Source organism: Spermophilus citellus (genome assembly GCF_964194105.1).
Source record: "Spermophilus citellus genome assembly, chromosome: 18".
In the NCBI taxonomy this organism is placed as follows: domain Eukaryota; kingdom Metazoa; phylum Chordata; class Mammalia; order Rodentia; family Sciuridae; genus Spermophilus; species Spermophilus citellus.
In genome coordinates, this window is record NC_138200.1 from 10,697,311 (window position 1) to 10,711,967 (window position 14,657).

A 14,657-nucleotide genomic window follows, 5' to 3' on the forward strand; every position below is an offset into this window, starting at 1 on the left:
GGCACTCACCCTGCTGCCCCTGCCAAGCCCTCCCCTCGGAGGCGGGACACCAGCTTCTCACTTCCCCGCCGGAGAGACTCACGGAGCTTAGAGAATGAGCTGCTCCTTCGAAGAGCCTGAAGAGGAGCCAGGGACAGTGACTGACCCCCACCTGGCCCATCCAGCCCCATCCCCCCTCAGGAACCAAAGCAGGGCCTCCTCACCTGTTGTTCTGCTTCACCAGCTGTGCCTGTGTTAGGAGCTCCTGGGGGACAGAGGGGACGTTGAGAGGGGCACCGAGGAGCCCTTGGGAGGGAGGAGGGCAGAGGGCTCACCCAGAGGTGGCGGCAGGCCCTCCCTGCGGAGGATCTCCCTGTACAGCTCCTCTGCCTGCTCGTACTTGTTCTGCTTCAGGTAGGCGGAGGCCTGCAGGGAGGGCGGGGCAGGGGACCTTGGCTGTAATCTGGGGACTTCTTGGGACCCCCCAGCCCATCTTAAGTGCAAGCCTGGGCACACTGCCTCCTGGGCCCCGCCCTGCCTTGGCCATGTCACCTCTGTGCCTGTCTCCTGTACAAACGGGGTGATGGTAGCCCTGCTGTAACGAGCTAAGAAGGGGCTGCCCACGGCAGGTGCAATAAAGATGTGACGTTGGCATCTGGTCCTGCCAGTGTCCTCTGCTGGAACCGTTCTCTGGCCATAAACTGGCGCACTTCCTGATGCTGAGGGGACCTTTCCGTCAGGGCCCCACCTCCCCCCCTGGAGCTCCTGTCTACCTGCCTGCAGCTCCATAGCCCCCTGCCCCCTGCAGCGCCTCACCAGGTTGTTCTTGGTCTTGGCCACATTGGGGTCGTGGGGGCCACCCAGGGCCTCGTAGATGCTCAGGGCGCGGGCGTAGTGCCGCTCCACGTCCTCGAACTTGCCCTGGTTCTGGCAGAGCAGGGCTAGATTGTTGAGCTGCTTGGCCACGTCTGGGTGGTCGGCGCCCAGGACCTGGGGGTCACGAGCCACTGGAGTCACGGGGTTGGTGGGCCCCATGATGGCACTGCCATGCCAGAGACGCAGGTGGGGATTACAGAAAGAGGAGCAGCTGCAGGGGCAGAGGCTGCGGTGCTCCAGACACTGGTGGCATACAGGGGTAGACCGCCAACCAGGGGGTCAGAGGGCAGGGCTGGGAGGGGGTGTGTGAGGTCACAGTCAGCAGAGTCCAGATGAAACTAGAAGGTCGGGGCAGGCCATGCCGTGGGCGATCTAGGCCTACACGGGGGCCCAAGAGACAGAGGATCAAAGGGAAGAGCACCAAGTCACAGCCACACGGGACAAGGGGTCATCTGGGATTGGGTAGGGGACCTTCTCACGGATCTCCAGGGCACGCTGGCACAGGGGCTCTGCCTCCCGATAACGCCCACGTTTCCCGTAGAGGACAGCCAGGTTGTTGAGGGTGGCGGCCACCTGCAGGGGGGGTGCAGGTTGAAGGGGGCGGGCTCCGCGGCCTCCCTCCCGTCCCTGCGGTTGGGGGCCCACTCACTGCAGGGTGTTCAGGACCCAGCGTCTGCTCCCGGATCTGCAGGGCGTCGTGGAGAAGGTCTGTCGCCTCCTTATACTTGTTCTGGTCCCTGTGAGGCAGTCACAGGGGTGGCGGGGACGGCCAAGCTTGGGCTACGGCTGGGCTGGTTCAGACAGGTCCTGGGACCTGGCTGAGCCAGGCGTGGGTGGCACCCTCCAGGTGTCCCTTCAGGCCTCCCCAAACCTCCCGAGTCTCCAGCGCTGGCCCCACACCGCCAGGTCTCTGCCAAGCCTCTGGCCACCCCCTCTCTTCCCCACCTGGGGTTGGGGCCCTTGCTGACTTCTGGGTCCCGGCCACCCCTGAGATCTCTGCCTTCCTCTTTGTTTTCCTGTCCTCTTCTGCCCTGTCCCTGTCCCCGTCTACCCCTGGTGCTCCATGTTGAGGGGACGCCAGGTCCTTCACCCAACAACAGGCCCTGCCAGTGTGGCCCTCACCGGTACACCAGGGCCAGAATGTTGAGCATGGTGGCCACATCAGGGTGGCAGTGGCCTGAGCTCCGCTCCAGGTCTTCCAAGGCCTGGCGGCACAGAGGCACAGCGACCTCGTAGCGGCCCTGGCCCGCATACTGGATCACCAGGTTGTGCAGGGTCCGAAGGCGGGCAGGGATCTCGTATCCGCCCTGCTGGGCTGCCGCGGCCCCTGCTGCTTCAGGACCTGGAGGAGGCAGGCACTGAGTCACCTCGGGCGCCACGGACATCTCACAACTGCTGTGCTGAGGCTGGGTCCCCACACTGACCTCTGAGCTGGGGAACACAGGCATCCAACCTGCTGGTGGGATGCCTGGGGCAGGAACAGTGCCCACCTGGCCTGTGAGGTGTGTGGGGAGCTGCCTGGCGCGCAGACCCAAGTTCACAGCTCCGGACCTCACCTGCCGGTCATCCCCGCTAATGCCAGCCACCTGTCCCATCCTCCTCCTGACCCTGCCCTCCCCTCCCCCTCCCTCACCAGAGAACTTGGGGTCCCTCCCGGCCTGGCCTGTGGTCCTGCCTGGCTGTGCTCCCACGTTACACGCGGCCCTCACACCCACCTCTCCTCTCCTCCTCCTCACTGGGGAACAGGGAGGCCAGGCTGTCTCGGCGAGGGGGGGACTCGGGGCGCTACAGGGAGGACAGGAAAGCGGGAGCCATGAGAACTGGGGCTAAACCCAGCCTGGGGCCTGAATCCCTGGTGGGTTTGAGGAGTGCTGATCAGAAGCCTTAGGGCTCTCCTGGGGGTCGAGGAGGTTGGGGGCTTTGTGAGCAGCTGGGGGGCTTCTGGCAAATGCTGGGGGTCTGAGGGGTCTACAGAGGCTGGGGCCTTGGGGTGCTGGGGCGGGGCGGGGCGGAGCCTCAGAAGCTCTGGGAGGGCCGTCCCCGCCAAGTCCTGCCCAGCACCTGGCTCTCCTCGGGCGGGTCGTACTGCCGCAGCTGCCCCAGGAACTCAAGGTGGTGCTTCTCCTCCTCCAGCTGCGCCACGGCCTCCTCGCTGGCCCGCAGCCGCCGCTGCGTCTCCTCCAGCTCCTCGCGCAGCCAGACGTTCTCCTGCGCCAGCCTCCGGGTCTGTGCCCGCAGCCGCTGCTTCTCGGCCTCCAGCACACCCACGTGCGCCGAGAGGGCCAGCAGCACCTGCGAGGGGCGGTCAGGAGCTGAGCTGGGGGCTGCCCTGGCCTCTCACAGCCCTGGCCCGGCATCCCACAGGGGCCCTGCAGATTCCGCAGACTGCGGTGATGTCGACTCCTGACTTCACCCAGGAGGCAGATCTTTTCAGGACCACTTCATGTTTCACCCTGTAACCCAAAGTCTCCCGAGACCCTCAGCTCCACCAGAGGGTGCCGTCTGGCTCAGGGCGTCATGATGCTGCCTGGGGACTCCACTTGTGGCCTGAAGCCTGCCCTCCCGGCTGCTGTCCCAGTGCCTCCCACCTCCCACCTGCTTCCCTGCACACCTGGTCTAAGCCCCAGGCCTGAGCGCCCCCACCAGGCCCCTCATACCTGGGCTTCGCCTAGCCCCAGCTCGATGGCCTCCAGGGAGTGGCCCACCACCTGCTGCTTCTCCTCCAGTAGCTCCGAGCCAGGCGCAGGACCATGTGCTGCCAGGGCCTCCGCCAGGTGCCCAGCCAGGCTGCGGTGCTCTGCCCGCAGGGCCTCCAGCCCCTGCACCACCTGCCGCGTCTGCCGCACCAGCTCCTCGGGGTTCAGGCGCTCTGGGCCCAGCCCCATGCTCCCAGGGGGCACCACCTGCACTGACATGGCTGCTCCTGGGGGTGGCAGTGGAGGTGGGGTGTCACTGCCAAGGCAGGCCAGTCCCCAGCTCCCACACTAGGATGGCCAGTCGGACCCCAACCTCTCCGCATCCCCGCTCTCCTCTGCCCACCCACCCAGCCAGTCTCTGCCTCCGAGCCCTCTCCATCCCAGCCAAACCAGCTCTGCATCCACCCCAGTCAGCCCTCACTGGGAACATTCTAGTCTACCTCTGTCTGTCTTCTGAAGCCAGGGCTCTGCCCTGAGGACAATTCCAAAATTTTACTGTATGTAATTAACCAAGAGGGCACTCAGCTGGCTCTTGATCCCCCCCACCTGCACTCAGCTCGCGGGGCTGGCCCTTCCCTCCCCAAGGTCCCTAGCACCCTGCCCAGAGCTCCCAGCCGGCAGTGTGCCCTGGGACCGGAGGCACCTCCTCTGCTGGGCGTGGGGGGCGGGGCACGTGGAGGCGGCAGCTCCCTGTGAGCTCATTCTCAGGGTGTTTTTGTTGGGAACCAGTCAGGCCACTGAGGGTGGGTGGGGCCGGAAGCCAGGGCGAGGGGCTGGGGCACCAGAAGCAGAGAAGCCTCTAAGTTGGGGAGAGAAGGAGGGGGCCAGCATGGTGGCTCCTGGGCTTGATGGACCCTGAGGGAACAGGGGCTCCACCCTCCACCACAGACAGGCTCAGCCAGCCCAGTGCCTGTTGGAACATGCGCATGGCACAGGTGTGGCCCATGGATGTCACTGTCCGTGTGACAGTAGAGGTCTAAAGCCTCCTAATGAGTTGAGGTCCCACATGGGGATTTTGTGTGGTTTTATGTGAGTGACCAGGTCCAGTGCTTAGCTTTTGGTGCTTCCGGGGTCCGGGTAGACAACAGTCCTCAAACCTGCCTCCATTTATGATGGCTTTATCAGAATGTGTGGCTACCGGAGGCGCAGGAGCATCTACTACACACATGCCCTCCCGAGGTTTTCTTTTGGTGCTGGGAGTTGAACCCAGGGGTGATTTACCACTGAACCCCAGCCATTTTTATTTTGAGACAGGGTCTCATTAAATTATCCAGGCTGGCCTCCACTTGTAATCCTCCTGCCTCAGCCTCCCTAGTGGATAGGACTAGAGGTGTGGCCACCACACCAAGTGCCTCCTGAGGCACTTAAAGACACAGTGCAACACACACATTCTCCCCTCAGAAACACAACACACACACACTCACACACTCCCTTGTTTCAAACAACACAACACCCACATACCTTCTCTTAACATACACACCCTCATTAGAAATACAGTACACATTCTTATCTTAGAAACACAACACACACTTTCTCCTCTTAAAAATACAGCTCAAACTGGGTGTAACGGCACATTTGTAATCCCAGTGGCATGGGAGGCAGAGGTAGGAGCATCGCAAGTTTGAGACCAGCATGAGCAACTTAGCGAGACCCTGTCTCAAAATAAAAAAAAAATATAAAGGGCTGGGTATGTGGCCAGTAGTAGAGCGCCCCTGGGTTCCACGTCCAATGCCACAAAATACAGCTCAACTCAAAAACTCACATGCATCCACATTCTCCTTGCAGAAGTATGACCTAATGCAACCTGTGAAATCAGGTACACGCAGGTACATCTCCCACACCCATGCCCGCTGCCCACCAGAAACACCACACAGACGCCTCTGCTTTGCTCTGTCGACTCCCCTGCCCCTCACCTCCAATAATCCAACCAAATCCCCAAGAGTTCACAAATTGTGTCCCTGCACTCATCCATGACACTCACTTTCTCACACACACACACACACACAGTCCCCGAGTGGCCATCTCCTCCTTATGTACCTGAAGCCCCTCCATACACACTTCAAGAATCTGTTGGGGACCCCTCCTCGTGTCCCCCACTCCTCTAAGTCCCTCCACCTCCACCCTGTGTCCAGCAGAACTCACACGCAGGCACCCAGATACCTAGACACACAGATGGCCCCAAACTCAGTCTCAGTTACTCTGCGGGCCATGGGTGCCCACAGCGTGGGGTGCCCTACAGGTCGGGCAGCTCCCTGTCTCCCTGCACACTGCCCGGGCTCTGTCCACCACAAGCAGCCCTGAGCTCCCCGCACCTGCTGGCTGGACCATCGTCACATATGCTAAGAGTATCCCGTGCACTTCACACGCCACAGAGTCCAATGGCCACCAAACTCTCCTATAGCTATACATTTGTATATAGGAATGTCCCCCCACTAATAGATGGCACAGCGTCCTCATAAACCCATGGTAAACTGAAAATATCATAAGCTGAAAACGGATTTAGTGTAGCCACCTCTTGGATATCTGAGTCAACAACAAAGCACTGCAGAGCACTGGTCGGCTCCTCTGTGACCACTGGCCAACTGGCCACTGCCGCTGCCCAGCATCACAAGAGAGGATGGCACAGTGTAGCGCTAGCCCAGGAAGGAAAAAATCAAAATTCACAACTCAAGAGTTTGAAGAACAGTTTCTCCTGAACGCAAATCCCTTTCACAGATTGTAAGTGGATTTCTCCTCATCACTGTAGGTCAGGTACCATCTCCAGTTTCTGTGGGGGCTGTAGGTTTGTGTAACACACCCTGCTCTCTCACCCTGCACACACAAGCTACATAGATGGTCACATTCACAGTCACACAAGTCCATCAAGGGCCAGCCTGACAACCACAAGCACATAAAGTATTCACCCAGTTTTGTTAATGTAACAATCCCCGCCCCGACACACACCACCGGCAATCAGACCCGCCCTCCCGCACACCACACCAGGCCAGGGCACCACAGCCCCGCCACAGCCCCGCTGCAGCTCGGCCACAGCCACCCATCACTCAGGCTGTCACTGAGACAAACACCAGCCCTTGCGCTCATATAGAGCCCCAACGGGCTCCGCCAGCAGAGCAGTAATCACAGGCACAGCCCACACATGGCTCTCCTCTTCCATCCTGTCACCCAGGCACAGGACAATCCCAACCACACATCACTCCCCACAGAGAGGACTCCACGCTTGCTGGTGCCAATCCACAGCAACTGTGGAGAAAACACACACACACACACACACACACACACACGCACACTCTCACTGGCTTCCTCTCCATACACACCTCACTCTCCCAGCCCCACGGCTCCACACTTGGTAACCCAGGCAAGAGCCCAGCCTCGGGGCACAGTCACCCACAGCTCCGGGACACCACCACTGTGACACAACTCAGAAGTCAACCGCAGTCCCCTATGCACACACACTCCATCCTACAGGCAGAAGGACAAGGGCCGCCACGCAACACCCGTATCTAATCTTACAGCTGCCAGCAGAAAGTCACCGACAGCCACATGATCTCTGGGTTGCACACACGAAGTCCTGTAACCAGCCCGACTCCCAACACACACGCACACACACGCACTCACGCACACCCTCCCTCCATCATAGACACAACCAGAGGTCACATCACAGAAAAGTTCCCGGTCCCGGGGTCATGCGGCCGCCCATCTCCCCTCCACACTCACACCCCGCTCGTTTGTACGCTCTCGCGCGCACCGAGTCGCCCGGGCCTCACGCGCCGGCGCAGCAGGACCCCAGCGCGGCCCCCAGCCCCTCACCTTACCCGTGGCGGCGGTGGCCTCGCGCAGGTCACCAGGGTCCCCTCCCTCCGCCAGGCCCCGCCCCATCCTCGCCCTGTTTACCTGCGCGGGGGAGGACGCGGCGCGGCGGGGCCTCGGGACCCGGGAGCCCCAGGTCCGGCGGCGGCGTCCGGGGGCCGAGGTCCGTCGGGCCCCAGGCGCGCGGCCCAGGGTGCGCGCCAGGCCCCGCCGCGCCCCCCGCGCCCCATCACCGCGGCGTCCCGCCGCCGCGCCCCTCTCCGGCGCCCACCTGCCGCGGAGGGCTCCGGACCCCCCGGCCGCGCCGCCCGCCGCTCCCCTCTCGCCCGGCCGCCGCCCGCTGCGCCCGCTGCGCCCGCTGCGCCCGCGGCCCAGCCCGGCCCGGCCGGGCGGCTCCCCGGGGGCGGGGCGACCGCGAGCCCCGCCCCCGCAGGTGAGCGACCACGCCCACATCCCGCGGGAAGTGCGGCCCCGCCCCCGCGCGGCCCCCGGGATCCCAGAGCTTCAGGCTCCCGCGCCCCGCAGCCTCCCGGCCACGTCGAACCTGACCTGAGGCCTGAAAGGCCACGCTGGAATCTTGAAAACTCTGACCGACGACATTCTTTCAGCGCCTGCCGCGGGCCTTTGCCTCGGTTTACCTCCCTTCCCTCCGATCCCGTCGTTTGTCTAGTCTCTTCACAAAGGCCGCCTCTTCTGAGAGCCCTTCCCTGGTGGCTCCTCTTATTTTTTTTTATTTTTATTTTTTGGGTACGTAGGGTTGAGCCCAGGGGCGCTTAAACACTCAGCCACAGCCACAGCCCTTTCTATTTTTATTTAGAGACAGGGTCTCGCTAAGTTGCTTAGGGCCTCACTAAATTGCTGAGGCTGGTCTGGAACTTGCAATCCTCCCATCTCAGCCTCCCAAGTTGCTGGGATGACAGGCATGGGCCAACATTCCCAGCTGTGATTGCTCCTTTTAAGGGCACCTTCCTACCAAAACGTTACTTCATTTCTCTGCTTGATTTTGTTCATGAAACTTTTCAGGGTCTAAGATCATTTTATATAACATGTTTTTAACATATGACATCCTCGGGGCTGGGGACGTGTTGGGTAAGAATTGGGTTCTGGGTTCAAAGTGATTCCAGCATTCACTGGCTGTGCAGCCTTAGGCAATTAACTTCCCGTGCCTCGGTTTATCTAATATGTAAAGTGGGAACAGTTGAAGTCTGCAAGGATTGAATTGGTTAATGTGGACGGTATTTTTGTTTTTTGTTTTTTTAATCAGGGCCTGGCACAAAGGAAGGATTTAGTACGAATTAGCTACTATCATATTACTGGTTCCTTTTCCCCCCTACGGACCTGCAGGTCCTGAGGGCAGGACTCTGTTGTCCACATTTATGTTTGGCACCAGAACAGAGCCTGGTGCAAAGTAGGTACTCAATGGACATTCGTTGGGCGAATGAACGAATCAAGTTCTAGAGTCGTGAGCGGGGTGCGTACAAGATTTGAACTTGGCCAAGCCGAGCTCTTGGAATCCCCTGCAGGCCCAGCTCACTGCACTGTGGGATTCTTCCAGAAGGGGGCGCCGCTGCTCCGTGGACCAGGCCACCCCAGCGTCATTCGGAACCTGCGTCTCCGACAACCTGCCTCTGACAATCTCCAGCGCAGAGACTTCCTCCTCCTGGAAGCCCTCTCGGACCACCCCCAGCCTAGGCCTGCAGCCTCTGGGTCTCCCACACCCCTAGCCTGCGTATTCTGGGTCATCACTGTCTGGGGACCCCTCTGTCTCCCATACTGGACTGTGAATTCCTGGAGGGCAGGACAGGGCTAGGTGCCAGTCGGTCACCACGCTGTCCCCAGAGCCACCCTACAGAGGGCAAACAGAGATGGCAGTCTGCAGATTGAGTGTTGATTGGATCATGGAAAAAAACCTCAAACTCACATTTTAACTGCCAGATATTAGTAGCCACAGGGTTGAAGGGGCAGCTGAGCCTTCATGGATGTGGTTACACTTAGGTAGTGAGGGGACTGGAGTCAGGTGGCCCAGCTTGGTCATTGTTGGCTGTGTTATCACCAGCTAGGAAGTGACCTCTCTGGGTTTCAGGTTCCTGGTCTGTGAAACCAGACTCCCAGGGGCAACCTACTCAGGGAGGCTGCTCGGACAGTCATTGAGAGATCCAAAACAGTCTTAGAACAGAGTAGGTGGTGGTCAACAATGTGGGGAGAGGCAGGGAGAGGGGCCCAGGAAGATGTGGGTTCAAATCCAGGCCTTCCCATTTCCTCTCTATGTAACCTGGGGCAACAATGATCTCTTGAACCTCTATCTCCTTATCTGTAAAACAGCCACCACAGCGAGGATTAAATGAGATAAAGGGAAAGGGAAAGGTGTTGACTAAGGCAAACATTCTCCAGGCTGGCCCTGGGCCAAGCCGTGGTGCACATGCCAGTGAGGGCTGGGAGTTCTGAATTCCTACCCAGAACAGGCCCTGTGCCAAATCCTGCATGCGGTAGGTCACCTCCCTTAGTCCTTACCACAGGTATGCCAGTTACCCCCACTCCGCATGGAAGATGAGGCACAGAGAGGTTGAGTGACTCTTCCAAGGTTCCACAGCCAAGGACTAGTGGAATCCATACAGCCACCCACTCTGACCAGTCCCATCTAAAGATGAGTAAACTGAGGCTCAGAGGGAACAAATGATTTCTCAAAGACCACAGTCAAGAAGGCATTCAAGGGCTGGAGATGTGGCTCAAGCGGTAGCGCGCTCGCCTGGCATGCGTGCGGCCCGGGTTCGATCCTCAGCACCACATACAAAGATGTTGTGTCCGCTGAAAACTAAAAATAAATAAATAAATAAATAAATTTAAAAAAAAAAAAGAAGGCATTCAATGAATATCCTAGGGCCTCAGTTTGCCTGGTCAGGATAATGGGTGGATAAATTGGGGGCTTTTCTACTTTCAACTCTTGGCCACAGTTTAATTTAAAAAAGTAATGCACTGGGGCTGGGGTTGTGGCTCAGTGGTAGAACACTTGCCTAGCATGTGTGAGGCACTGGGTTCGATCCCTGGCACCACATAAAAATAAAAACAAATAAATAAAGGTATTGGGTCCATCTACAAAAAAAAAAAAAAAGAGTAATGCACTGTTAGGCATTGGTGCATGCCTCTAAGCCCAGCTACTTGGTAGGCTGAGGCAGGAGGATTATAAATTCGAGGCCAACCTCAGCAATTTAGCAAGACCCTGCCTCAAAATAAATTTTTAAAAAAGAAAGAAAAGCCAGGCATGGTGGCTCTCGCCTGCAATCCCAGTGGCTTGGGAGGCTGAGGCAGGAGGATTGAAGGTTCAAGGCCAGCCTCAGCAATTTAGTGGGACTGTAAGCAACCTAGTGAGACCCTGTCTCAAAATAAAAAATAAAAATGGTCTGGGGATGTGGCTCAGTGGTTAAGAACCCTGGGTTCAATCTCTGATATAAAAACAAAACAAAAGAGAAAGAGAGAGAAAAGAAAAAGGAAAATATTTGTGTAGATACCAGAGTGCAAAAAGTGGATCTTGTCTCTCCTTAACCCTACCATCCTTCCCAGAAGCGAACACAGTTAGCAGTTTCTAGCATCCTTCCGGAGATACCGATGGATGTGGGTTGTGTGTGGATGTAGGAGAAGTGTGTGTCCCTTTAATAAAAACACAAAAGAAATCATCATAACCATGGAGGGGACATTGGCTTTGGAGAATTTTTATTTTTTTTAATATTTATTTTTTAGTTCTCGGCGGACACAACATCTTTGTTTGTATGTGGTGCTGGGGATCGAACCTGGGCCGCATGCATGCCAGGCAAGCGCGCTACCGCTTGAGCCACATCCCCAGCCCGGGACACTGGCTTTGGATGCTGCTCCATGACCTGACTTCCTTTGGTCAGGGGTAGAGGGCACAGGTGTCAGTCATGCCAGTTCTGAGCTTAGACCTTAAGAGACCTGAACACGTCCTGCTGCAGCCCCAGCGTGGCCAAGATGAGAGCTCCTCCCCTTTCAGCCTGCACCCACCCAAGTCAGCTTCCAAGCAGAGCATCCCTGCTAGACCCACAGATCAACCCAATCCACGTCTGTTCTTTGTTTATTTATTTACTGGTACTAGGGATTGAACCCACAGGCACTCAACCACCAAGCCACATCTCCAGCACTTTTCATTTTTAATTTTGAGACAGGGTCTCGCTGAGTTTCTGAGGCTGGCTTTGAACTCGCCATCCTCCTGCCTCAGCCTCCTGAGCAGCTGCTTTTTTTTTTAACCAATTTCTTTCTTGGTGTTGGGATGAACCTAGCGCCTCTGCATGCTGGGTAAACTCGAATTCTATCCCAAACACCACACACACAAAGACTGCATTCTGGATTTTGGAATGGTGTTTTCCATAGCGTTTTGGTGAAAATAAGTATATTTTCATAATTTTTCCCACTTGATAATACATTTTGGCCCAGCAGCTCGGGAAGCTGAGACAGGAGGATCACTAGTTTGAGGCCAGCCTCAGCAACCAAGCAAGACCTTAAGCAATTTGGCGAGACCCTGTCCCAACAAAATAAAAAGGGCTGGATCTGGGGCTCGGTGGTTAAGCACCCCTGGGTTCAACCCCTGGTAACAAACCACCACCACCAACAAAACCCCACAAAACCCTCCAATATATCCTGCCAATTTTTCTGAAGCAGAACATACAGATTAGCTTTATTTATATTTTATACACAGCTGCATAGTATTCCAGTAAGTGATGTCTCATCTTTTATCTTTTTGGAGGTGGCATGGAAAATATCCTCTATCTGCTCAGGTGTACATATGTATAAAAGTTCATTGACCCTTAGAGCACTTCAAGGAATGTAAGTTTTACCTTAATTTTTAAAAAAGTAGATTTGGGGGGCTGGGGATGTGGCTCAAGCGGTAGCGCGCTCGCCTGGCATGCGTGCGGCCCAGGTTCGATCCTCAGCACCACATACCAACAAAGATGTTGTGTCCGCCGAGAACTAAAAAATAAATATTAAAAATTCTCTCTCTCTCCTCTCTCACTCTCTCTTTAAAAAAAAAAAAAGTAGATTTGGGAAGAGAAACCATGATATGGATAGATATGAATATCCAAACACTCCAAATGTAATATAAGAATAAATTTGAAATAACAGAACGTCAAAACACACACATTGGGGGATGCAGCTACAGCGGCACCTGGAGGAAGACGCGTAGCCCATGGTGAAGACTGGTGTGGAGGGCCTGGGGTGGGGCAGGTGGGGGTCATGAGAGGCTTTCTTTTATTTTTTTACTTAGTCGACAAACACTAATTTATCTCCAGGGCACTAGAGAGCCATGGCAGGCTCTCAACAGGCGGGGATGGCATTAGGGAGTAGGTGGGAGAGGGGAACACTGGGACAGGAGTCCAGGACAGAGGACCGTGGAGGGGGTCTTGAGCTGTAGCAGGCACTGGAGAGATGGAGAAGGGATGGGCCCTGGGGACTGAGACCGACTTTATGAATATGAGGGATCAAAAGCTCCCCAGGGTCACTTGTTCCTGTGAGATTCAACATACTGCAGATACAGTGCAGGGTCAGGGCCTGGCCTTTGATTGGGTCAGCCCAGATCACATGACTGAACCATTGCTACAAAGGATTCTGGGAAACTGAGTTCGGGTAGTTTGGGCTTCTCCAATGGAGGCTGGCTTAGGATGGGGACTTCCCCAGGCTTAAAAGTTCTGCTGACACTGTGTGGCCAAAATCAAGAAGTCAAATGCTCCACTGGGGATTATCAGGAGCCCATGGGGCTGGGCTGTGCCACCTGCCAGGTGTGTGATGCAACTGGCTTCCCCGCCCCTCTGCCCTCAGCCCTCCCTGGCTTCCATAAACACAGAGTGTGCTGAAGCTCTCCTCTCGGCCCCCAGGGTCCTTCAGGCGTCTTCCTGTCCCCTCTCCAACCTCATCTTCTTTCTCACACATTTCCTTGGCTACATTTGCTCCTACTCTGGCCTCCTGCCTGTCCTCAGATGGGCAAGCCACTCCCACCTCAGGGCCTTTGCACCTGCTACTCCCCCAGAACCTCCCATAGCTGGCTCCCTCCTCTCTTTGAGGCCTCTGCTCCGATAACACCTTCCCAGAGACGCCTGCCTTGACCTCCCCTGCTGCATCCCCGCTGTCATCTTACCTCCTTTATTTTCCTTCAAAAATCCTTGTTGACACATCACCTCCGTGAGGGAGGGAACGTGGCTGTATTCTGCTGTACCCCCAATAAATGCTCAGTAAGTAATTGTTTCTAGTTCCTTTTTGTTCTCTGGGCCTCTGCTTCTCTAACCACCAAGGAGGCCTTTGCTAATCTGACCTTGCTGGGAAGGGGCAGGTAGGTGCGGAGATCAGGAGTGGGACCCCAGGGACATTTCTCAAGGATTCCTTCCTGTCCCTGCTCCCCACATCAGGAGTCTGGGGAGAGGAGGGGCTCCATTCACCCCCCAGAGCTCAACTGCCCGGGGGCCTGGAGGAGGCCAGGGAGATGCCCGAGGAGGCGGAGACCCCAGCAGGAGGGACGAGGAGGGCAGGAACCCCCTTCTCCACTGCTTTCCTGGGGAGGCTCCTGGCTGACCGCAGCCTCCTCAATGCTGTCCCCACTTGACAGAGCCCCCCCTCAGCCCCTGAGGTCCCGGTCACCACTGGGCTGCCACAAGGTCCTGCTCCAGCTCCACGGCTCCACTCCAGTGCGTGGTCACAGGCTCTGCCCAGCCCACCCTTCCCGGGCATGGGTGCAGCCACCAGCGGCCCAAGGCTGCCCTTGTAAGGAGGCAAGGCCTGGGGACACCCGAGACACCGGGTTATAATTAACCCAGACACGTGGCGACCACCCCGACACCTGCCGCCCGACCCCCCCAGCACCCCAGGCCTCTGCCCGGCCTCCCAGAGGGGACAGCAGAGCTGGCCCTAAAAATAGCTCCTCTCCGAGCTGGCCTGTCCCTCATGTCCCCTCCCCAGTGGAAATCTCCCAGTGACATGGCGGGGGGAAGGGCGGCCACCGCTGCCAGCCCCACCCTGAGTGTGAGCCTCCAGGTCAGCCCACAGCTGGGGTCCCGCCCTCTCCGGGCCACCCAGGGGAGCGGCGGGCGTCCAGGGTCTGCCCTGGCGTCCAGGTGTGGCTTGGGCCTTCCTCCTCCTAGGTTGGTGGCAGGAGGCGAGTCGCCGCTCTCTGGGGCTCCGTGTCCTCTGGTTCACCGGGTCCCCGGCTCTCCTGAGGCCACCGCTTCCTCTCCCCAGTGCTGGCCCACGACGCGTGCTGAGGATCAGGGCTGCCCCTGGCCAGGGTCAGGGCTGCTGGGGGCT

The 14,657-nt window shown here is 57.7% G+C and overlaps 1 protein-coding gene across 1 annotated transcript; it reads right to left on the bottom strand.

The window, feature by feature from the left end:
• Positions 1 to 2: 2 nt before the first annotated feature.
• Positions 3 to 14,494, bottom strand: KLC3 (kinesin light chain 3). The gene is given in 11 exon segments (XM_081274922.1): positions 3 to 116; positions 204 to 279; positions 281 to 405; positions 796 to 969; positions 1,327 to 1,428; positions 1,505 to 1,592; positions 1,978 to 2,197; positions 2,571 to 2,640; positions 2,917 to 3,147; positions 3,513 to 3,778; positions 13,498 to 14,494. Coding segments are annotated over 11 exon segments (1,500 nt in total). The 5' UTR covers positions 13,535 to 14,494; the 3' UTR covers positions 3 to 5.
• Between the last annotated feature and the right edge of the window lie 163 nt (positions 14,495 to 14,657).